The sequence below is a fragment of the Nicotiana sylvestris genome, chromosome 1 (assembly GCF_000393655.2).
Source record: "Nicotiana sylvestris chromosome 1, ASM39365v2, whole genome shotgun sequence".
In the NCBI taxonomy this organism is placed as follows: Eukaryota; Viridiplantae; Streptophyta; class Magnoliopsida; order Solanales; family Solanaceae; genus Nicotiana; species Nicotiana sylvestris.
The window spans coordinates 127,666,812-127,689,576 of NC_091057.1; the positions used below are offsets into that span (position 1 = coordinate 127,666,812).

A 22,765-nucleotide genomic window follows, 5' to 3' on the forward strand; every position below is an offset into this window, starting at 1 on the left:
AGGAAAGATAACAATGGGAAAGAAAAGTTATACCATCAGATAGAGCACTTGATTCTAGTCTGTCGTATCCCATTCTTTTTAAGGGGCAGAGAAAAGGATGGAATACCGATCGTATTTATTAGTAATAATTTCCAGGCAACTCCATCAATTACAACTTATACTAGAAGTTGATTTTCTTCAAGAGATAAATAAATTAATGTACCTAAGGTGTAAACGTAGCTATGCTGTTAATGAAGTGGGATGAAATTATTACTATAAATTTAGCGAAGTAAGTTGATAAAAGATAAACAGATATAGTCCAATATTACTGCCATAAAAAAAAAGGATAAATAGCTCATCTAAGGTATAGTTTTACGTCAAAAGAAATTCAAATTTCAAAAACAAAAAAAAAACTCGTGGTCCCTATTTCTTAAAAGATGGTGACACATATTAAAAGAAGTTTCTATTTTGAAATTTTCATTTGAAAGGGAAAAAAAAAAGAAACTGGAGACAATCTGGATTAGTTTTGCTTTAATTTTTTAACAAGTCCTTGAAAGAGGAAATGTCGCATACTTTTGTGAAACTTCAGTTACCACAACAACAGCAACAACCCAATATAATCCCACTTAGTGTGGTCTGGGTAGGTAGTATGTACGCACACACTGTATCCCTACCCTAGGGCAGAGAGACTGTTTCCAAATAGACCCCGTCATCCTTCCCTGCAACAACTTCTCACCTTGCTCTTGGACATACTCGAACTCACAACCTCTCGGTTGAAACTGACTTAATTTTAATTAAGAAAAAATCAAAAACAAAATGGTTTTTGTGAAAAAAGCGTAACTTGTTCTTGAAGAAGAAGCCAAATTAATAAACCAAAACGTGTTCCCATAACTCGAAAGTCGCTGGACTTGAATCGAACGCCATATAACACGTCTCCTTTCACCTTTATTATTATTCCGTCTTTTCTTCCCCAAAACAAACCCTCGTTGCGGCGGTGAAAGAATTTCTTTTTCTTTCCCCAAAAGCTCCGATGTCCAAAACCTAGCTCTTCTCCTCCGCCGCAGTCGCCGAACCGGGAGCCGAAAATTTCGGTTTTCTTCTGTTCCGTTGCTATTATGCCGACTTACACAGCAATAGCCTTAGAGAATCTTCTCGAACCTCGTGTTCGTAAATCCTACGGAAAGCAACAACTAAATGACGACAAAAAGGAAGAAGAAAAAGTGTTGGAGAATATTGAGCCAACGCCAGCCCCGGTGAATCACATATACATATCACCGGCTTTGTATATAACACCTGAGCAAGCTCCGATTCCGGAAACTGCTTCTGGCTCGCTGTCTCCTTCTCCGTATGTAGTCAACCACAAGCGACGTGGCGGTGGTGGAGAAGCCTCATTTGCGAACCGGAAACTTGATGAGAAATTGGAGGAAGCTGAGAATATTAAGGAGAGAACTGATTTGGATTTGAAATTGAAAGAAGAGGAGTTAGCTGAGGATAATTTGTTTGAGGCAGAAGATGAAGATGAGGGATTTTTGGATCCGAGCTGTGATGTGTTAAGTGTTGGAAGTGTTAATAATGAGGTGAAAGGACTTGATTGCCGCAGCTTTGTTTCTGTTCAAGGCGAGTTCTTTGATGCTGACGAAGGTATAAATATATTTGCTTCTGCTTTGCAATTTAATTCTTTTTTTGTTTCTATGGTTTTCATTCTGCAAATCTATGATAATATGTCCTGTTGTTAGGTTAAGATGTCTAGTTAATTGTCACTATGCATCTGTATTTTTTTTTTGTTAAGACCCTTGAGTTTTTTTAATATCTTATTGACAGCAATTCTTGAGGCTAAGTGTGTTGCTTTTTGCGGAGTCACTTTGAGCAACTTGTCACATACAATGCTCTAGTCTATAAACAGGGTGTAAGAGAAAAGAAATGGTTTGCCCCGTTCAGATCTGACTTGTTGAGTAGAATAGCTCAACCCCCCCCCCCCTTCCTTTTTTTTAGATTGATTTTTATTGCATAATCAAAGTTCTGTAGAAATGAGAACATTTCACAAAGGGTGCATGTGGCACGTAGAGGATAATGAGGTTTTCATACATGGTTTGGCCATTTCCTTTGTAGGCCTGCATATACACCTTTTCCAGGTGTGGCAATATATTTGAAGTGATGAAAGTTTATGAGGTAGACCTAAGCTTACACGGAGAGAAACTGTCTCCATAGACTTGAATTCTAAAATTATAGGTAAGAGCAGAACAAGATTGAAGGAAAGAATAGATATAGGCGAAACCAATTAGCTGGCTTCAAGGTTTTGTTGTTCATACTCTTAGATTAGGCTTGATTTATGTCAGGAGTCGTTCATTTTGATTTGAGACTTGTACGCCGTGTAGGTATAATTGTTATATCAGATAAGTTCGTTTGCCAGAATCCCTAATGTGACTTGATAGTCAGATTGGAATCGGGATACTTTATAATTAAAAAAAAAAGTCAGATTGGAACTAGAATGAGAATAGAGCGGGATGGATCGATTACAACTACTTTCGAATTAAGGTATATTTGATTAATTGTTGTCGTAGAAGCATATAATACTAGGGATTTCTACTAGGAGAAACAATACCTGTTAAAAAAAAAAAGTTGTATGCAAGAAATTCTTATGATTTTGACTTAACATAGTAATGTTTATCAAAACATACTCGAATGTAAGGTGACAATTGACGACAGGATATTCTATTTTGATGGTTGCTCAGACAAAACCTGTCATGTCTCCTCGATAATTCCTGTAGTACAGTGATGAATGTAATTGTTCTTTTGTGATAGCTGTCAGACAAAAGAATTCATGTTTCCTAGGTTATTCCTACAGTATTATGCTTGATTGTAATTGTTCAGTCATGGTAGCTGTCAGATAGAAGAAGTTGTGTTTCCTAGGTTATTCCTATAGTACTATGCTGATTGTAATTTCTTTATATGGTATCTCAGATTTCTCCTCGGAAGGGTCAGCGCTGAACTCATACGGCCCTAATATTGAATTTGAACTGCGTGCCACAAGGCTCAAACTCCTTGAGGAAATTGACAGGAGAAAAACTGCAGAGGATTCTCTTAATATGATGCAATGTCAGTGGCAGAGCATCAGTAATGTTCTATCTCAGGCAGGGTTAACACTTCCATCACCTTCGGATGTCATTGGTGGTATGCAGCCTGATAATCTTTCAATTGAGCAGCTCTCTCAGGAAGTAATTGTCACAAGATTTGTTGCTGAAGCAATAGCAAAAGGTCAAGCTCGTGTAGAAGCTGAACTAGCTGCAGAGGCAATACTTGAATCAAAAAACCAGGAAATTTCAAGGTTGAGAGACAGACTCCGATACTATGAGGCTGTAAATCATGAGATGTCCCAGAGAAATCAGGAAATTGTTGGTAGGTGTTGCTTCTCTTACTACTTGAATGCCAATTATAACAACTCTGATAAATGTCTTACCATCCAGACATCACCCTTCTGTAAGTAAACACCCGCATCACAGAAATCTGATAGGTTTCTTCATAATCGCTAACTAGCATCTTTGATATTGTTGTGGTCTTTCTTCAGCTTTAGTTTCTTATAACTGAAGGAATCTTATAATCCAATAGAAAAAGATTATCTAGGATAAGTGTCTTGCATTTACTTGAAACACTTCGCTGGCATCTTTTTCAGTCAGTCAGGCATCTTTACTTAAATAAAAGATATATCCTATTTCCCCCACTCAACCAAAAAGAAGTCTATAGACTATGCTTTATAATAAGCTATGGTTGTGGGATACCTCTGAGTTAGCACGAGCTTCATTTATTGTCATACACGCTTTTGGTTGATCAGAAGTTTCTGCATCATGTGATTATGAGAATGAGACAATAATGCTTACTTAAACATAGACTCTGCCCTAAATAAAGTTGAATGGGAGTGGGTTAGTTACTTCTGCCACAAGTCTATTTAACTTGTGCAAACAGTGGCACTGTTATTTGCACCATTGATGTATCTGAATGTTTTGATCAACCTTTTTCAAAAGATCTACCTCATTAGTTGCCCAATCTTGGCTTAAAGACCCTTGGTCAGGATTATTTTTCAGTTAAAGTCTGTTGTAGCTTGAGAAAACCACCAAATTTTCATTTATTATTGGCCTATAGTCCCTTGGTCAGGGTTATTTTTGGTTGGAGTCTGCTGTAGCTTGGTAAACCGCTATTTTCATTTAGTGTAATTTAAACATTAATCCCCAACTACTTGTTTTAACTCTCTCTCTCTCTCTCTCTCTCTCTCTCTCTCTCTCTCTCTCTCTCGCCTATAATTTAACTGTTATAATTGAATTATATGCTTATGTGCCACCAGGAATGATGCCATTTCTTTATCAGTTGACAAATTTCATTTCAAACATTCTGCAGATGTTGCTAGGAAGCAGCGACAGAGGAAAAGAATGCAGAGGAAGTGGCTATGGAGTTGTATAGGGCTCTCTGCTGCCATTGGCGTTTCAGCGGTTGCTTATAATTACCTGCCACAGACTAGTAAACATCAACCAATTTCAAACCCTTGTGATTCAACAGGTGCTGGCACTCATGAAACGGCCTAACAATATTGGTTAATTTGCTCGGCCAACACGCACACACTCCAGGGTTTTTAGACGAGTTATACATAGGTTAGGTATTGCGGCAGCTTCATGCTGCAGTTTTGCTCTAATAAAAGTTGGACGGGCTAGTTAATCTTTTTAAGATGCAACAGTGTTGCTGGTACTAAATCAAGAGGGTTTGCTTAGAGCCTGTGCAAATCAGATTTCAAGGTTGTTAGCCATCTTGCAGTTTGCTCACATAATAATTAGTGTCCTGAGTTTGTACTCAGGTCTGTTGGGCATTTGAGAACATAAATGTCTTTCAATGTTGATGTCTGTATTTGGTACTGTTGCAGCCTGGTGGATGATCAGATCAGTCATGTTTGTATACCATTAGCTTGTAGTAGGCGTATTCTGCCTTCTTTCCATCTGCGATATAAAGTTTTTAATCATTTTTTCTGCGAAGAGATTGAGATCTATATAATGTTGTTGCCAGTGCCGCCACTGAGAGATATATTTAAATGGTTTTTGAAGAGGACCAGGGTAAGTTGTAAAAAAAGTTAGATAACACTAGGTAGTAAGAACGAATAAAAGAGCTCTTCTTTAATACCAAGAGGAGTCTGCACATATCTTGTTTTTCTTTTTTATTGGTCAATGTGAAAAGTAATTATCTGAAAGCCGAACAAGTTACCTGTTAATTCGACTCCACTGTCAAACGAGTTTGGATTTCAAAATGTGAAATGTATCTTCTGTAGGTTAGTTTTATTACCTGTATCGTTTGGATAAAATGGGTTCCTCTCCGAAACAAATTATGACTTGAATAAATAATTTGGAGGCAAGTCTGAATATGATACAAGATAAGGTAGTAGTAGCATTGGAGGGCCATGAAAATAAAAAAACTGGTGAAATTCAGAGATTCTGTTAGCATAATAAAGGCGGGGCTGTAGTTCAGTAACAATGTAATAGAGCAATCAGGTACTTGTATCAAATGTCAAAATTATATTTCAGTAAAGAGACAGTTACCACAATAATGATGACAACTATCAGGGTCCAACTCATTTTGCAATCGCTTTATCCATTCCTTTTCTGAAAATGTAAAATCAAAGTGCAATTTGGTGTTGGTTCCCAAGACATGAACATTTTTCTAGAAGCTGTTACTTTTGAAAAAGGCGGATGGGGTGAGAGAGGCTCGAACTCTCGACCTCAGGATTACTCAGAAGCTATGAGACCTACGCGCTAGCCAACTGCGCCACCACCCCTGCTCTTCCTATATTAGTTGTTTATTTTCTTAAGGCAAAGTAGAACCCCCAAATGATAATGTGAATGTTGAGTGCTCCAGTCTAGACAAACAAGTTTGTAGTACCCAAGTCGAAATAGATGAGGAACAAACGTTTGAGAAAGCGCATTGGGAAGTACAATTATATGAAAAGTGTTATAGGTGAGCTCATTCTAACTGAAACACCATTGTGTTATGGGTTCTAGAATTATATTTGGTGAACAAAAAACTCTTGGAAAAGCAAGAGCGGTTGAGTAGGTTAATATCTGATACAAAAGTTGCTTTCCCCCAGATACAATTGGGCAAGTGTTAGTACCTTATAATATATAAAGCATATATGCTAAAGGTGTCAAACATATACTCTTTCCCTTTCTACTCGACGTTCTATTTGTTTAGGCTTACAATGGGAAGGAGCTTTTTGTTTTCCTTATCGGTTTGTAATATCAACAGTTTGACTTCGAAAGGAATATTGAGCAGCACCACACAAGTCTGGAATCTTTTGAAGAAACAAGAAAAGTAGCAAAACTAGCAAAGAGAACCATAAAGGCTTCTAACTAAACCTACCTCCATTCCTTCCACTGGTGAACCATAACGGAGTCTAATTCAGGCTTCAAGCAACCAATTCTTCAAGCGCTTTTACTAGCTTGACTTGACGATAAGTATGTAATTTTTAGCCTCGATGATGAACTAGGTAACAAACTCTTACTACCAAATATACGTATACTTGTAGTGGTCAGATCATCCAAATTGCACGGAGATTAACAATGAGACCCCGTAAAAGGGGAATTGAATAAAACGATAAACAAGATGAGCATATGTTAAGAGTGTTTGGATCACTCTCCCCTAGCAATTCCATTTACTACCCTCAACTGAAATGGATTACATTTGAGTGAAAACACACTTGGACAAATGAAAAATGCATATGCTGAGCTTCTAATACAACTGCAGTGCTCAATTTCAAATGATGAATGTGTTACCAAAGCACAACACTCGTTATCTGCCACAACCTGGTTAGTATGTGTCACCACATCAGTAGAAGGTTCAAGAAGAGCCCACAAGGAGTTAATTAGGCAGGGCTGATTATTTCTCATGTTTCCTTAAATGCACTGTCAATCCTCTATATGCCGAGGGCCAATCAAAATGCAACACATCTGAAGGCATTATCAAGTTCATGCTTCACCAGGAAAACGACCAGATGTGAGCAAAATCTGCCATCCTGGACACACTTTTCATCACTTGGCGGCAACTTCTAGTAATTCCTGCCAACTGGTAAGTTTTTCCCTGGGTTTGTTTTTCAGACTCCCTCTCCTTTTCTCTTCACTGTCGATCTTTTCCCAGCCACCAAATGGAACGATTTTGACATTCCTGCTATCTAGCAGTTGGAGCAGGCCGTCCCTTCCGGGCTTTGATAAGCCAGAACTTGAAGTTACCAATCCTCTCTGTATGTCTTCTGATATACTAGCGACCTGTTATGTCTTAATTAGCAAAGCTAACTATAATATTCTAGACTTATTGCCTGTTTGGCCAAGCTGTAAAAATCCGCTTATTGTGAGATGTGTTTTTTCTTAAAAGTGATTTTCTCAAAAGTACTTTTGGTGAGAAGCAGTTTGTGTTCAGCTAAGTAATTTGAAAAGCACTTGTGAACAGCAATTAGTGTTTGGCTAAGCTTTTAAAAACTGCTTCTAAGTGTATTTTTTCTCAAAAGTGCTTTTCAAAAAAGTGCTTTTGGAGAGAAACTACTTTTTCCTGCTTCTCCAAAACTGTTTCTGCTTCTACGCAAAAGCATTTTTTTCCTTTTAAAAGCTTGGTCAAACACTTCTACTTTGAGCAAAGTACTTTTTTTGAGAAAAAAATGCTTTTGGCTTTGGAGAAACTTGGCCAAACATGTTATTAATCCTATTAGCTTGTAAGAAAATTCCTTGGTCATGATGATGAGAATAGTAAAGCAGCAGGTTTATGAATGATTTGGACTTACAGTTTCTTCAGCACAGTAAAGATTTGTAGCTATTATCCCAGTTGGTCCTCTCTTCAACCACCCACATACATATAAGCCTTTCTCTACTAGTGCATCTCCAGAAGCTTCGCTTAACACACGTCCTTGAACATTTGGAACAATTCCTGGAAAAGCAGCCTCACTTAATTTGCAACAGTGATGGACCGCACAGCAATCAAAGTTTTCATGCAATTGAGGCGAATGCTGAAAACACTTACCCATGGGATGGGATAAAGAAGGGAATAAAAACATTAATGTGAACGGAAGTATTTGCAATTGCCAAATAGATATACAAATGATGAATTGGAAACTTAAAATTATAGAGAGATCTATCCAAGCGATGAGCTTTAAGGCAATCATACGTTTGTCATGATTTAGCACATACCTTTATGGAGATCAAAGGGCAAGCCATCAACAGGTCTCGACTTGTAACCAACGCTCTTCAATACCAGCCTACAAACAATTCAGTAAAACACATCAACATTCAGCACAGAACACCAAACTGCAGAAAAAAAATAAAGGAGCCCACTGGTGCAGCGACCAGTGACTGACCCAGCAATACGTATGCCTTTGGAGGCCAGAAGCAAAGGAAGATTAAAACCAAATAAAAGCTAAAAAGCATCTTTCTTGGTCCAAGAGGAGGTGCCCATCATAGCGTATTGAGTAATTAGTGCAAATAAATTTAGTTGAGGAATCTATCGAAAGCATGGGCTATCTCATTTTCTTTAACTTAAAGGTTTTTCTACTCACTATTATGTCACAGAACCCTACTGGATGTTCAACTACTCTGCTCGCTAGTTGTATCTTCTCAGACATTGCTTTCTTCCGATCTCACCACTTCATCTACTATATTCTTCTTCCCTCTTCTGTATTCTTTCTGTTTTTTAAAAAAAAATATATGATGGGAATCCAGCGAAAGATACGTTTAGCTGCAAATAAAAAAGGCTCTTCCTACAGCACAGCAATGTGAAATAAAATCTAGAGCTGATGGGTTTCATACATGTTATAAGAGTTGGTAAATTATTTAAGGAAGAAAATTTATGGGAAACAAAGGAAACTAAAGCAGTGTACCCGCATTCCATTTCATCAAAAAGTCCAGTACCAACTGCAATCTGCCTCCCAGAGCCAGCATCTTCTGGAGGTAGACAGAAGTTCAGAGTTAGAAGTGGTTATCTGTCATGAACAAGATCTGCAACATGCACATTTACTAAAATATAATTGTGGCATAATGCAAACACTAAGTCAAGTCTTTAACATTTTTTAAACTAGTTTTATGCGTGAATTACACAAACACGGGTTATTTGGTTTTCAACCAAGTTTTGTAGATTATTTCTTTATAGTTAGAAGTGGTTATCTGTATGCGAGATTCCCTCATCATATCAATAAATTTACAACTTTAAATTTCCTCACTGGACAATGTCAACTCCATGCTAAGACCATTAAATAGAACAAAAAGAGCAGAAAATTCCTAGTGAAGAAAATATACCCTCCCCAAAACAAAAAGGCAAGAAAATTTTTATAAGCATGCAGTCTCTTTAACAAGCTTTAACAGCAAACAGTTACCTTTAAGAATTGTCCTCTCCAAGCGCAAACCAGCAACATGACCACTTCTACAATCTGATTCCAGAAACCTGTCTGGTTTTCTGAAGAAGACAAAGTGCAGTTCTTTTTTACCTGGACTACATACGGAAGCTGCAGAAGTGGCTGCCTTGGACAGCAGTTCATGAATTCTCCTTTTAATCCGGTTACTCTTTAGTTCTTCCTTTGCATACAAAACAAAAGAACAGAATACTCAACTTGGGGGAGAGTTAAGCATAACATTAGTGCATCGAAGCAATAGTGAAATTCCTTTTTCTCTTTTTTGATGTCTGATTTGAAGCAATAGTGAAACTCTTGGAGCAAAGCTCATCAAATCCCTCTTAACTTTAGGGTGGTGTTTGCTTAAAAAAATGAAAAAACGTTTTTGGTTGAGACAGTTTTTGCAGAAATTGTTTTTCATATTTTTGACTTGCACCACCCACCGGCCAGTAGTGAAAACTTTTTTTTTTTGAGTAGTGAAAACTGTTTTAGTCTCTACCAAGATCGAAGACACCCCGATATCATGTGAAGAAACATGAGCCTTGGTTCTAACTCAACCTCGAAAGCTAGCTCATGAGGTGGAACTTTCCCAAAACTATACGAGGAGACAACAACTCACTCCGTCAACCAATTTGGACTCTTAACACATCCGATTAGTTTTCTCAGCCAGATAGGCTTCTCTTTTCTCAACAAGACCCGTCACCGCACATTATTCTTGGTCTTGCATTTTATTTACATATCTTTTACTTATCTGGACTCTTAACACATCCGATTAGTTATCTTTTTTTTCTTTTATTTACCATTGGGATATCATTGAAGAATCAAATTTACACTTACCCTTGTAGTTAGCCGACCATTTAGGTATTTCTCTCAATCATGTGATTGTATCCTCATTTTCTTTTTCTTGTTTTTTATATGGTAGTTGAGGCATAAAGGAGGGGCTAAAACGTTTCTCATCGAAGAAAAGCAACGGAAGCTACCATGCTACAAAAGAGTAAAGTTTAAGGGCTTCACAATTATACATCATTTCCTTAGGAGCCTGATCTAGTAATACAGATAGCAAGCGTACCTCATCTGCTGGGGTTTTACTTAAATCTGCTTGCTGAATTTCAATGAATAGATCCTTAATACCTGAAACAACACAGATTTCATCTAAGAAGTTAATTACTTTTGCAAACAATATTTGGATCTAATTATCTTGCGAGGGTAAAGTTAAACGAAGATGGTGAAGGAAGTGGGAGGAAGGGAACCACCAATCCTAGACAAAAAAAAAGTTGTATGAGCTCACCTAGAACTTCACGCAGCTCTTTTGCCGTGAAGGCTGCTTGTGCTGCTCCACGTCGTCCAACCAAATAAACTTTTCTGACAATATTCAAGCATAAGCTCATCATTTAACTACAACATGTGATGACACTTAAATTGCAAAAGCAGAAGACAGAAGACAGACCTAATGGAGCTCTCTTCTAAAGCTGCCAATGCATGGGAGGCGATATCAGTTGTTGCCAATTCTGAAGTTGGTCGTAAAAGGATACGCGCCACGTCAAGAGCTACATTACCCTTAACAGAAGTGCAAAAATCACTTAGCAAGGAGCACTATTTCCCTGTGCCTGTTCATATACAATGTTCTAAGCAAAATAATAAGTTCTAAGATTATTTCCTAGAGAAGACTTTGCTTCAAATAAAGCCAATATTTCATGAAAAAGATACCATCTCTGATGAAACAATTATGCATTTGCCAATCTCCCCATAGACATCTCAGAGTATAAACTGATGAGTTGATGCGCATACTAATGCAGTAAAGCATCCAATTTGGAGCAAGTTACAGTATGTATCAACTAAGCACCAGAAACTATCCCTTAGCCTCAGTTCTAAACATTAGCAGATATGATGTCTACAAAATAAACTTTGGCTGTGGTTAAATTATACAACAGGACAAAGACATACCAACAGGCATAGAGATAGAAGAAAAGATTTCATACGGCAATTATTAACCCAAAAAAAGAACTTGGTAATGCTATTTAAATTTAAGCAAATAGTGGTTTATTCTCTTGTAGAAGAATCCGCATGTCATTGAAAGTTCAATAAATGGAAAAAGAAAAACAACCAACTTATCCAATGAGATAATCTATAACAACAAAATCAAACTAAAAACATCGGTAGTGTTCCTTAGAAGTACAACTTTACCATAATTGCACTGCGGCTAACACATGTACCAGTATTATGGGCATTATAGTCATACCTGACCAATAATTACAGCAGTATCGGAGCTCTTCAAATCTGGTGCCAGATTTCGGCAGTCTGGGTGCCCATTATACCACCAAACAAATTCTCTGGCAGCGTATATACCAGCCAACTCCTACAAGACATGCAGTGGTAGATGGTTAAACAGAGACTATGTTTCTTTAAGAAATAACAAATGCAAAGTAGTAGCAGATTGATAAAATGACACCATCAGTAATATTTATTCCCTAAGACACGAATTATAAAGGAAAGAAACCCGTTGAGTACACATACCTCTCCTGGTATTCCTAGAGCTTGATCACTTTCAGCTCCATAAGAAAGCACCACCTGTGAAATGATATGTTAACTTTGAATCTGGTGATTAATACATAATACACTAAACAAGTAAAAAATGTCAGAGATTCAAATGCCTCCTCATCACTATGTAAAGTCTTACCACATCATATAATTCACGCAGCTCAGCCAAGGATATGGAAATTCCAATCGACACATTCCCAATGAATGAGCAACGTCCATTTTGAACAACCCGAGAAAACTGGTTTGTCACAATCTGTTGCAAGTATTCTGGTAAACTAAGCACAAATAAGAGCAGTATCTCATGAAGTTTTAAACTTTAAAATGTCCAAAAGGTTATTGTACAACGCTCCAATTCATTGCTTTCATTGTCTCAAATAGAAGCATTCTGTTAATTACTCAAAAATTGCTTTGATTTACTCGTATAGTGAAATACAAGATGGGAATTCGTTATTGAAAAAATATGGTCACAGCAAAATTTGTGTCCTCCTCCAAATAGTAATATGCCATTATTATTAGAGAACTGCACAAATGATATAACAAGATGCAAACTTGTGCATTTAAATAGAAAATAAAAAGATTTTCAAGCAGCTATAGCTAAATTTATTTCCCAGAAAGTAAAAGACCTTGGTATCAGGATGATCAGGAGCGACTCCGGACCTGACTAATCCAAATGGCGTCGGTAACCGATCCACTATATCTACTTCAGCTCTCTCGTGAGCTTTCAATATCTGTCAAATAGTAGTCGACAAAAAAAAAATCTAGGTTCCTAAATTCAGTTGCAACAATAGGAAATATGCGAAATTTGTAGAAAATTCAAAGCGATGATAGAGGTACGGTACCTTATCAGCAGTGTAGAAACCGGCAGGTCCGCTGCCGACGATGCAAAAGCGTAGTCGCTCCGACGAAACCGTTGAATAGGTTCTCCAGAACCTTCTGAGTGCTCGTGAAACAGCCATCTCTCCAGATTTCTCTATTCCGGCAAGGGAGACTATTAGCCACTTTTAGAGGCTGCTCTTTAAAACATAGCCTACATTTGTAATGCATTTAAAATATAGACAGATATGTTTCTTCCAATTCCATAGTAATAATTTTTAGACCACTGTCCTAAATTTCAATTCTCAAAAAAGATGTCTGATTTGCTTTTCCGGCAATGGATACTTTGGATTAAAAGTTAACATTAGCAGATAAATTAGCAAAAATAAAGAAGGATAAGGAAAAAAGAATTCAAGTAATTATCTTTTGTTCTCTCAATTAAATTTTAATTCAACTCGGCCAATACAATAAAAATTGTTTTGTATATACTTTGACTACGTTGTTTTCAGTAATCTCATATTAATCTAAATTTGATACATAATGCGTTTCTATTTGAAAATCAAAGTCACAAGAATTTATTCATTTTCTTCCTATACCAATTTTTATTGTAAACTAATTACTTTTTGTTAGGGGTGTTCAAACCGAACCGGAAAACCGCACCAAATCGAAAAACCAAACCAAATCGATTAAAAAACCCGACTAGGTTTGGTTTGACTTGGTTTAATATTGAGTAAAAAAACCCGAACCAAACCGATATATAAATATATAAATTTTATTTATATTTTTAAGACTTTATAGTGATTTTTCTTTAGAAAATATAGAAATATTTGGGATCCTCTCATGTATTAACCTTGAAAGCGTAAATTAACGAAAAATTATTGTTAGACGACTAAGAAAATAACTATCATGTGTTACTAAAAAATTTCTCCCATTAGAATATTTTAATAGATCATATGGTTGTCAATTTTTTCCATATTTACAAAACATATATTCACTTATCAAAATTTTATCTATAATTTTAATAAAGTAATATTGAAATAATATACATGTAACAAAAAAACCCGAAAACCCGACAAAACCGAATCAATCCAAACCAATATAATTGGTTTGGTTTGATTTTGATAAACACCGAACCAACCCGGTCCATGAACACCCCTACTTTTTGTCATGTGCTTTGTGTTATTATGGATGTTGGTAGTATTCGTGGCAATTATAAGGCGTAATGGGTTCCTGGACACTTAAATTTGTAGGGCTTTTGAAAGCTGATACACAAACTTTGGACTTTCCCATTTGAACACTCGAAGTCATGATTCCCTTAACTAATAAACACTTCTAACTCTTGAGCCTATGCGCGTGTATTACACATACACAGACGTGTCCATCCAGTCAGCAAATGACCAATGCAATTGTTACACGTCAAGGGTGTGAAAACAAACCCCAAGTGATTGGGGTCCCCCATCTTTTAATCAATAGACCGACCAAAATCAGCCATGAACTTACATAAAATCCACCATTTTTCACTTCTAACAAAATTCATATAATCCATATCCCAATTACAAGTCAAAGAATCGATGAGGCACCTTCTATAATTCCGTCGAGGCAAAAAAGAGCCGGCGAAGCTATGTCAAAGAAGAACACCAATGGTGAAATCCAAAAGAGAGAAGAAGTCGGACTGCATAATTAGAAATTTTCACCCAAAATTCGTATTTTTTTTATGGTCTTTCTCTTTTCTCTATCTGTCTTCCAGTTTGAGAGAGGGAATTAATGTGAGAGAAAAAATTGACAGAAAAATTTTGATAAAATTTATTGCTTTTCTTTGTTTTTCACCACTGCTGCCTGGGTTTGGAACAAACAGATGAAGAAGCGGGGAAAGATTGGAGTGGGGGAGAAATAAAAGGAGGGAGGGGGGAGCAACAGAACCCTACCGATAAATCCTCGTCAAAATCAAACTCCAAAACCGACATCCAATCTCTCAAGCAGGATTCATCATCTTCTTCGGCTTCCAGAGCACTAAGCGACGAGCAAAAAATCGATGATTTAAACCTTCCCCGACAGGAGGTGATTCGCCGCCTTAGGTTTCTGAAACAACCGGTGACTTTGTTCGGAGAAGTTGATGTGGCGAGGGGAATAGGGGTTTAATGATTTTGGGGCAGGGGCTTATTTTCTTTCTTTTTCTTTGTATTTTTTTTTATTTTAGATTTGTTTAATAAAAATCATTATAGTGACGGCTTAGTTTAGGTGATTTGCACATACTTTGTCCATATCACCTCTCTTAGTGTCACATGTGCATGATCAACGTCAAATATGTTTATTAGTTATCAAATACTATACAAGTTTGAGTGTTCAAATGGAAAAGTCCAAAATTTGTGTATCGACTTTCAAAAGCTTTACAAATTTAAGTGGTCAGAAAGTCATTACGCCCCAATTATAATTATAGAAACTTAACAGAACTTTAAGAAATGGATGTACTTAGTTCAGTTTTGGTTGAATGCTTCTTAATGGTGGCCACGTTTCAGTTCATTCTTAGACTCTTACTATAATAATAATTACTACGCCTCTTTAATTTTAAATTAATTAATTTTAGAGTACGCGCTTTACGCGTGTATCTATATCAATAAATATACAATTTTAAAGAATTAGATTAATATTATTCATATGCTTTAATTTAGTTTAACTAAATACGGAATTTTGAATCTTTTATTTTTATTGATTCTTGCCAACCACTTTTTCTCTATCTCTTTTATATTCTAAAAACTTTTATTTGTTCTAATTATTTAATGTAGTTTTAAAATAATGTCATATATAAACCAATGAATAAAGACTTTCTTTTAAATAAAAATAATTTGTTCTATATGATTATGTTAAGTATTTAATTCATAATTAAAGAGAATGTTGAACCATGAAATAGGCTTTGTCCAAAAATGAACTATTTTAGTATGTTCCTTCTTGTATTATCTTACTTTGTAGTATGTATGTGTGCTTTTTATTCCTTCATGTAGTTCCAAACTAATTTTATCTATTTGTTGATTTAGTGCTAATCAAATAAAGAAGGATTTAATAAATAAAATAAGTTATATAATACTAAAAAAATTAACGTGGAAGGAATTCAAATACGGAAAGGAAACAATTAAGTTGAAATCTTAACAAATTTTAAGGTCCTAAATTTTAGAACTTTCTACGTAATTCAAATAAGAAAAGGTTTAATACTTAAAATATTAGTTGCTTTTTAACTCCTAAATTTTAGGAAAAATTATCAAATTACAGTTTTTTAATGTGAAATCTAATTTTAAAGGGTAAAAAAGTCGGACGACATTTTGCTATGGAGCTTTTAATATAGTACTAGTCATACACAATATAAACAAGTCTATTGCAGTAAGTTCATTTCCGGGAAATAAAAATCTGCACTTTTCTTATGTTTGTGTTAATAACATAGGCCAACAGAAAAAAACCTTGGTCACATAATGAATCATGAAATACTGCTTTCAACCTTTAACTTTCCATAGTGCAAAAACATGATCATGGTTCTGCAACACGAATAGAAGTTTACGTAACATTTAGAGCAAGATTTCTTACACGAGGATCACAGAATAAACACACTGTTGCTTAGACATGAAGAACTACTAACAACTCCTTGGATACAGACAAGCAGAATCCTAACAATATCTATCAGCTACAAACCAGTGTCTAAATGAAATAACAGCTGTTAAGTACGTCGCAATCAATACAAACAAGAGGGCAAAAAGATTATCGATAACAAAAGACAACTGAAGCGTGCAAAGAGGATCTTGGAAAGCTTAGGAACTCTTGTTCCACTTCAACATAATCCCGGGGCACATCACTCCCTTCATATTTGGCAACAATGACCAACTTTTCTAGAGCTGTTGCATTCTCTAGCAAATATTTTACCAATCGAAGTACAAGATCATTTCCACTTAGTTTTCCATGAAAGTTAATGATCTTGATGGCCTTTAGGTGTAGCAATGAGCAGTTTTTATGTGCCTCAAACCTCCTGCTCTGTTCAACCTCTTTTGTGTAACTTAAGAGCCGGTCCTGCAGGAAAAATCCGCTATATTAACCAGTTATTCTCCTAAGATGGAAGTAGAAAGTCAAGGAGTTACTTATGGATAGAATTAAAAAGGAGATGAATTTTCAGATTTAAGGAGCATGTTAAGTGCTTAGCAAATGTTACAAAGTGCTACATGCAAACAACAAATGGAATGTTTGAAAGCTTCATTGAAGCTGATCTTTCATCTCCTCACGTGAAGGTGAGTACTACTACTACCCCTTGTTAAAACATCTTTATCTACAACTACAACAAAGTTGACTACAGAACTGGATGACACAGAGAATTGATAGTAATAAGATGAAGTTTCTGCCAAAGTACTATTTCCTTGAGGAAAATAAATTGAGAGCAGATTTAGCAAAGAGAAATGATCAACTTTTAAGACTAAAAGCAGATCCGGAACTTCTTGTAAAGTAGCTATTATCATTTATGAAATATACCACCAAGGTGGATCAAATTTTTATAACAAAAATTCAATGATTGTTTTCTCTTAAGTACTTTAGAGAAGAAATATATTGATATATATTGCCGTCTTCTACCATTAATAGTTGCTTGATAAACATGGAATAACGAGAATAAAGGTCTAAAAGGAACTTACTATTGGTTTGTGATTGTTCCAGTCAATGACCAACGTCTCAAGATCCGATGAACTCTGCAGAAAGCTGTAAATTCCAGTGAAGTCCAAGTGTTTTAATGTTGCGTTAAGTTTTAAGAATTTGCAGCCTGATGGTGGAGACCGCCACCCTCTCAACTCCAGTATGGGAAAGCACTTATAAACCAAATACATAAACCAGAATATGTCAAACAAAGGAATGTGATTCACCAAATAAATGACATGCATATTGTTGAATAATTTGTAAAAACAGCTTGGATTATACGACAGTGTTTTGCCACAAGCCACATCAAAGTGTTCAAGGTTGGTTGGAAATCTAATTTGATTTTTAATCACTTGGAGAAACCGATTTTAAATCAATCGGAATTTTAAGTATTTATGTCCATTGCAAACTCTTTATTCTCACAGTTCATCATTAAAAAAATTTGTTTAATAGCCAGTGTCCAACCAAATGGGCAATGAGAATGTTATTCTTCAGAAGTTACAAACTTATAGCCCGTTTGGCCAAGCTGCAAAAATCAGTTTATTTTGACAAGTGCTTTTTTTCAAAAGTGCTTTTCTCAGAAGTACTTTTGGTGAGAAGCAGTTTGTGTTTGGCTAATTAGTTTGAAAAGCACTTCTGAGCAGCAATTAGTGTTTGATCCAGCTTTAAAAAACTGCTTCTAAGTGTATTTTTCTCAAAAGTGCTTCTCAAAAAAATGTTTTTGGAGAGAAACTACTTTTTTCTGCTTCTCCAAAACTGCTTCTGCTTCTCCTCAAAAGCACTTTTTTTTTTCCTTCCAAAAGCTTGGCCAAACAACTCAAATTGAGACCAAAAGTGCTTTTGGCCAAAAAAAAAAAAGAAACTTTTGACCAAAAATAAGCTTGGCCAAACAGGCTATTAGTTACAAACGGATAAATTAATAGCAAATAAAAAGTCGCAAAATGAAAAAAGAAAATATGAATAATCAAAACTCAAGAGTATGAATAAACCTCGATGCACAAGGGACCCAATTCAAGATTCTCGACATGGCCAACGCTGAGAAGTTCCTTCAAATATCTAAACTCCTTCTCCAATTTCTCTTATTCATCTTCAAATTCAATAAAATCAACATTAAAATGAAGGACTGCAGTGACAAGTGAAGCCACATTGCTCTGCTGCAAGCGTATCTCATTGTATAAGAACCCCGAAAGTACCAAATTTTCAATATACCGGGCGAATATTTCGAGCGGATGGGTATCTTCGTCATGCCACTGGCTATAACAATCATTTTCATCATTTAATATGATCAATTTTCTCAGCTTCACAGAGCTGATTTCCAAACGACTAATGCCCAAAACACTAGCTAGTTCCAAGCTCTCCAAGTTAGGGCAACCCGACAATATCTTCTCCAACGTATTATACGTCAATTTCAGGTGACCAATTGAAAGAGAAACGAGACTGGTCCAGGTCACACTACCAGAAGGGGTTAGCTGGCAGCTGCCTAAAACCAAACTCTTCAACAACGTATTTTTATACGCAAATTGGGGAAACTTATACGCGCAATCTGGAAAATTGATAATACAAAATTTAAGTGTAAACTCTTCAACATTAGCAACTTTCATTGCAAAATATACCCAAAAATCATAATCTTTAACAAGATACTCTTTGTATTTAACGGGAAAAACCCTAAATGCTTTGATGTTCTCACAAGACCTCCAATAATGAAGCTCTCTATTGATGGAAGCTACGAAAGCAAGAATTTTCTTTTTGGTTCTTTCATCATAGGGGTAATCGGGGACGCCGAAATTGAGTGACACTGAAACGGACTTCCAAAGAAACTGCCATCGCTGAGATAATACGCTGGTTCTCACAACTTCTTTTCCCTCCCCCAACATAGAGAGGATGTAAAGTAGAATCGCGTCGGGCAAATCACTGAGTCGGTCTCGATCTCCTCTCGCCATGATTTTCCTCTGCATTTCCATGGAGTTTGAAGAGCAATGGGTAGTAGGGCCGGGCATAATTCGGTAAATACGTAATTAACGTACCGAAACCGAAAATTTGGGTATTTGCTATATGGTATTTTGGTATTTGGTATGGTATTTAGTTTATGTTATTTGATATTTTAAGATAAAATATCGAAATACCGGTATCATACCGAAATATATATTATATTACACAAAACACATATTATCACTTGGAGTATAATATAAATATAAAAAATCTAAAAGTTTACTTTCCTTTATTCTCAAAGTTAATCAATTAACTCTAAACAAGTAACAAGACATTTCTAATGATCAAATATTTTTTTGTGTATAATTTTCTCTACTTGAGTTGATATTTGCTAGTTTTGGACAAAAATTTTGTCAACAAGCATTTTCAGTTTTGTATTTTTGAGTACTTTAATTAGAATATTAGAGTGTATGGCTCTATGCACTAGTTAGTATTCAAATCGAATAAACCGAAGTTACCGAATCGAAAAAATCGAAATCGAAAGGAGAAAAACCGAACCATGCCGAATTTAATTAGGTACGGTATTGGTATAGGATTTTAAGGAACCGAATACCAAAAATACCGAACCGAAATGTCTAAATATCGTATTGTACCGACCGACGAATACCCCTGATAGGTAGAGAAGAAAATTGTAACTAATTTTGTATACGCGCTTTAGGCGTGTTTCCCTGTTAATAAGTAAATATTTTTTAAAAAATACACAAGTATTATTAAACAATTTATTTGAGTTATAATAAAAATAAAATATATAACTTTCTATATATATCCTTAGTGTTATAAATCCTGCAAATGGATCCATCCACTTGCAACGATGGATGTCTCCCATAACAGGTTTTAGATTGGTTATGTATTCATAACTGATTTTAGATTGGTTATGTATCCAAAACAGGTTTTAGATTGGTTACGTATTCATAGCAGGTTTTGGATTGGTTTTGTAAAAACGAAATGTCTCTATAAATAGGTTCACTGATGAAGTTATTCCACACTCAAAAATGAAGAAATAAATCCTCTCTTCTAATGTTATCATTCTCTTCTATTATTAGTCCTAATTAATTGTGTAGTTCTTGCTATATTGTTTTTATTTTATAACACGTTATCAACACGAGGCTCTAATCCGTTCCATTACCATTTTAAGGTTTATTTTCATATATCCTCCAGGTATGTCTTAACACATGTTACATTTTTATATTAATTCAAGTTCTTATAGACTTATAGTAGTTGTTATGTCGTCACGAAAAAGAAATTGGTAGACATAAAATAATGGCTGAATACATACGGAAACACTTAAAGTTGGCACGATTTTTTATTTAGACACCTGAACTTAGGGGTATTCCTAATGAGCATGTGCATTACACGAACTTTGTTCCAATTAGACACTCTTTTGACTATCAGTGAAACTTAAAAATTGTGTGCATACACTCGCTGCTGATGTGTCGAATGACGAATAAAATGAGGACAAATATTTTTTTGAGTTAAAAAAAAAGAAGGAAAAACTATGTTAAATCTATTTAATGTGTGTTCTTGGTGTTCTTCACTATCTTCATGTGTGCTCTTGTTCCAGCCAAGATTTTAATCCAAACTTTTAAGAGAAACTCCTCCAAATTTGTTATAACTTGATCTAAAGATTCTCCAAGACGACCCGAAGGCAACCCCAACATTAATTTCATAATCTTTCATCAAATCAAGTAACCCATTTTAAACCTTCAAGCTTTTTAAGAACCCATTAATGGTGTTTCGATTTGAAATGAAGAACTCGGACTCATTTTAGTTTTAATCAATAGGGGGTTGCTCCTGAAGATGAGTGACGTCTGGAGATGAATGGGGTGAAGAAGAAGGGTTCGGGGATGGGGTTAGAGAGGAGGGTGGCGGAGTAGTTGGTGGCGATGAAATTTTCAGCCAGATGGATTGTGTTGAAATACTCCAATCCATATCCTATCCTTTTTTGTTGAAATACTCTTAAGGCTGCAACAGCCAAATAAATGGGGCGTCATTCTTGTTGTGCGAAGCAGATGCTAAGGAAAGGATTATGATCACAAGAAGAAGATGAGAAAGTGGAGGAGGCAATGGTGGAAATGGTGGTGGACATAAACAAGAAGAAGAAGAAGAAGAAGAAGGAAATAAAAAAGACAAAAAAAGAAGAAAAAATCTGTTTTTGGGCTCTTCACGCGCTTATATGGGGTGAAATTCACTCTATGTGCCAACTCAGCAAAAAGTGTCTAATTGGAACAAAGTTCGTGTAATGCACGTGCTCATTAGGAATACCCCTAAGTTCATGTGTCTAAATGAAAAATCGTGCCAACTTTAAGTGTCTCCATATGTATTCAGCCTAAAATAATTATACAGTAATTCATTATTCACATGTATATCAGAAAGCATTTGGTTAGAGATATTGTAAAAATCTGCCATGATTTTTAATTGGTAGAAATACTCGTTAACTCCTCTTAATTGAAGATGACCTTAGTAATTTTATTTAACCGATTTCTTTTAGATCTATATTCGGATATAATATTTTTTTAAAAAGGATATATTTATGTGTAATTGAAATGACTTGATCAAGTGTTTTAATTCATTCAATAAGTATTGGACATGCATATGTTTCTCACTTGTCATGGAAATCTAACTAGGCTACTAATATATTGTGAAAACACTTAGAGTTGTCCAGTAAAAATTTTGTTTATGTGTTCTACAATATTTGTCAGATACCATCATAATTTATTACAAGTTATTTTCTGCAAATTTAAAGCCTATAAATACACTAATAATTCTGAAGATGGTTCTCTCGTTTAAAGAAGAGAATTTTAAGATTCATTTTATTTGGAAGATGAGAGGATAAATAGTAACTGGCATATGTGAATGCTTGGTTATACGATTTACTTGTCAATGAATCATAATGATCTCTTAATCAATTTCTACATGGTTGTTACTACTTTGCTGATGGTTTACCAGTACCTAAAATTTATCAACCAATAGTTAATTATTTGTATCAGAAGATATACTTGAACTATATTAAGTTTCATGATATACATGACTAGCAGAAGTGATTATATTCTTATAACTAATTTTGTTTTGGCTTATGACCACAAGAGTGATAATTGATATTTTCATAAATGCTCAAAGGTAATTCCCACGACACTCTGAGAATAATGCATCAAGTTCATGTGCACCGTAATAATAAGATGTTGGGTTCGAGTCCGGATGATTAAGGCATAATATGCATTTATGAAGGTAAGTCATTGGGTTCAAGTCCCAATGCACCATATTGATGATGATTTTGAAAAAAAAAATATAATTATCGTGGCCATATGAATTGGCGTGGTCGTGACAAGAAACGAAATAATAATCGTCATCCTGATAGTAATTATAAAAAGGAGAACAATAATGGTTCTCAAT

General features: G+C 35.5%; 2 protein-coding genes, 1 long non-coding RNA gene and 1 other non-coding gene across 5 annotated transcripts; 1 reads left to right on the forward strand and 3 right to left on the reverse strand.

The window, feature by feature from the left end:
* The first annotated feature begins 879 nt into the window (after positions 1-879).
* LOC104228458 (uncharacterized) lies at positions 880-4,994 on the forward strand. Its single transcript, XM_009780920.2, has 3 exons — positions 880-1,620; positions 2,941-3,375; positions 4,369-4,994. The coding sequence occupies exons 1-3, from the start codon at positions 1,095-1,097 to the stop codon at positions 4,551-4,553; spliced, it is 1,146 nt and encodes a 381-aa protein (XP_009779222.1). The 5' UTR covers positions 880-1,094; the 3' UTR covers positions 4,554-4,994.
* Positions 4,995-5,703: 709 nt separating this feature from the next.
* Positions 5,704-5,788, reverse strand: TRNAM-CAU (transfer RNA methionine (anticodon CAU)). Its single transcript is given in 2 exon segments — positions 5,704-5,739; positions 5,751-5,788. It is a non-coding gene; the product is annotated as a tRNA-Met (tRNA).
* Positions 5,789-6,563: 775 nt separating this feature from the next.
* LOC104228460 (NADPH:adrenodoxin oxidoreductase, mitochondrial) lies at positions 6,564-12,931 on the reverse strand. 2 transcript variants are annotated; one of them, XM_009780923.2, is made up of 13 exons: positions 12,754-12,931; positions 12,538-12,642; positions 12,054-12,167; positions 11,891-11,944; positions 11,616-11,732; positions 10,824-10,933; positions 10,665-10,738; positions 10,446-10,507; positions 9,362-9,560; positions 8,870-8,930; positions 8,184-8,251; positions 7,781-7,923; positions 6,564-7,271 (listed from the first exon to the last, which is right to left on the reverse strand). In XM_009780923.2, the coding sequence occupies exons 1-13, from the start codon at positions 12,868-12,870 to the stop codon at positions 7,038-7,040; spliced, it is 1,458 nt and encodes a 485-aa protein (XP_009779225.1). In that variant the 5' UTR covers positions 12,871-12,931; the 3' UTR covers positions 6,564-7,037. The 2 variants fall into 2 exon arrangements, with proteins under 2 accessions (XP_009779225.1, XP_009779223.1); XM_009780921.2 differs by having other exon boundaries at positions 8,870-8,933.
* Positions 12,932-16,189: 3,258 nt separating this feature from the next.
* Positions 16,190-19,361, reverse strand: LOC104228462 (uncharacterized). The gene is made up of 3 exons (XR_011402968.1): positions 18,376-19,361; positions 17,389-17,559; positions 16,190-16,777 (listed from the first exon to the last, which is right to left on the reverse strand). It is a non-coding gene; the product is annotated as an uncharacterized lncRNA (long non-coding RNA).
* Between the last annotated feature and the right edge of the window lie 3,404 nt (positions 19,362-22,765).

What these genes read in the sequence shown, in the direction of transcription:
- LOC104228458 (XM_009780920.2), top strand. Translation starts at nt 1,095, where the DNA reads ATGCCGACTTACACAGCAATAGCCTTAGAGAATCTTCTCGAACCTCGT. An exon ending in GTTCTTTGATGCTGACGAAG is followed by an intron (nt 1,621 to 2,940) that starts GTATAAATATAT and finishes ATGGTATCTCAG; the next exon opens with ATTTCTCCTCGGAAGGGTCA. An exon ending in GAGAAATCAGGAAATTGTTG is followed by an intron (nt 3,376 to 4,368) that starts GTAGGTGTTGCT and finishes AACATTCTGCAG; the next exon opens with ATGTTGCTAGGAAGCAGCGA.
- LOC104228460 (XM_009780921.2), bottom strand. Translation starts at nt 12,870, where the DNA reads ATGGCTGTTTCACGAGCACTCAGAAGGTTCTGGAGAACCTATTCAACG. An exon ending in CTGCTGTAATTATTGGTCAG is followed by an intron (nt 10,934 to 11,615) that starts GTATGACTATAA and finishes ACTTCTGTTAAG; the next exon opens with GGTAATGTAGCTCTTGACGT. An exon ending in GGAGAGGACAATTCTTAAAG is followed by an intron (nt 8,934 to 9,361) that starts GTAACTGTTTGC and finishes GTCTACCTCCAG; the next exon opens with AAGATGCTGGCTCTGGGAGG.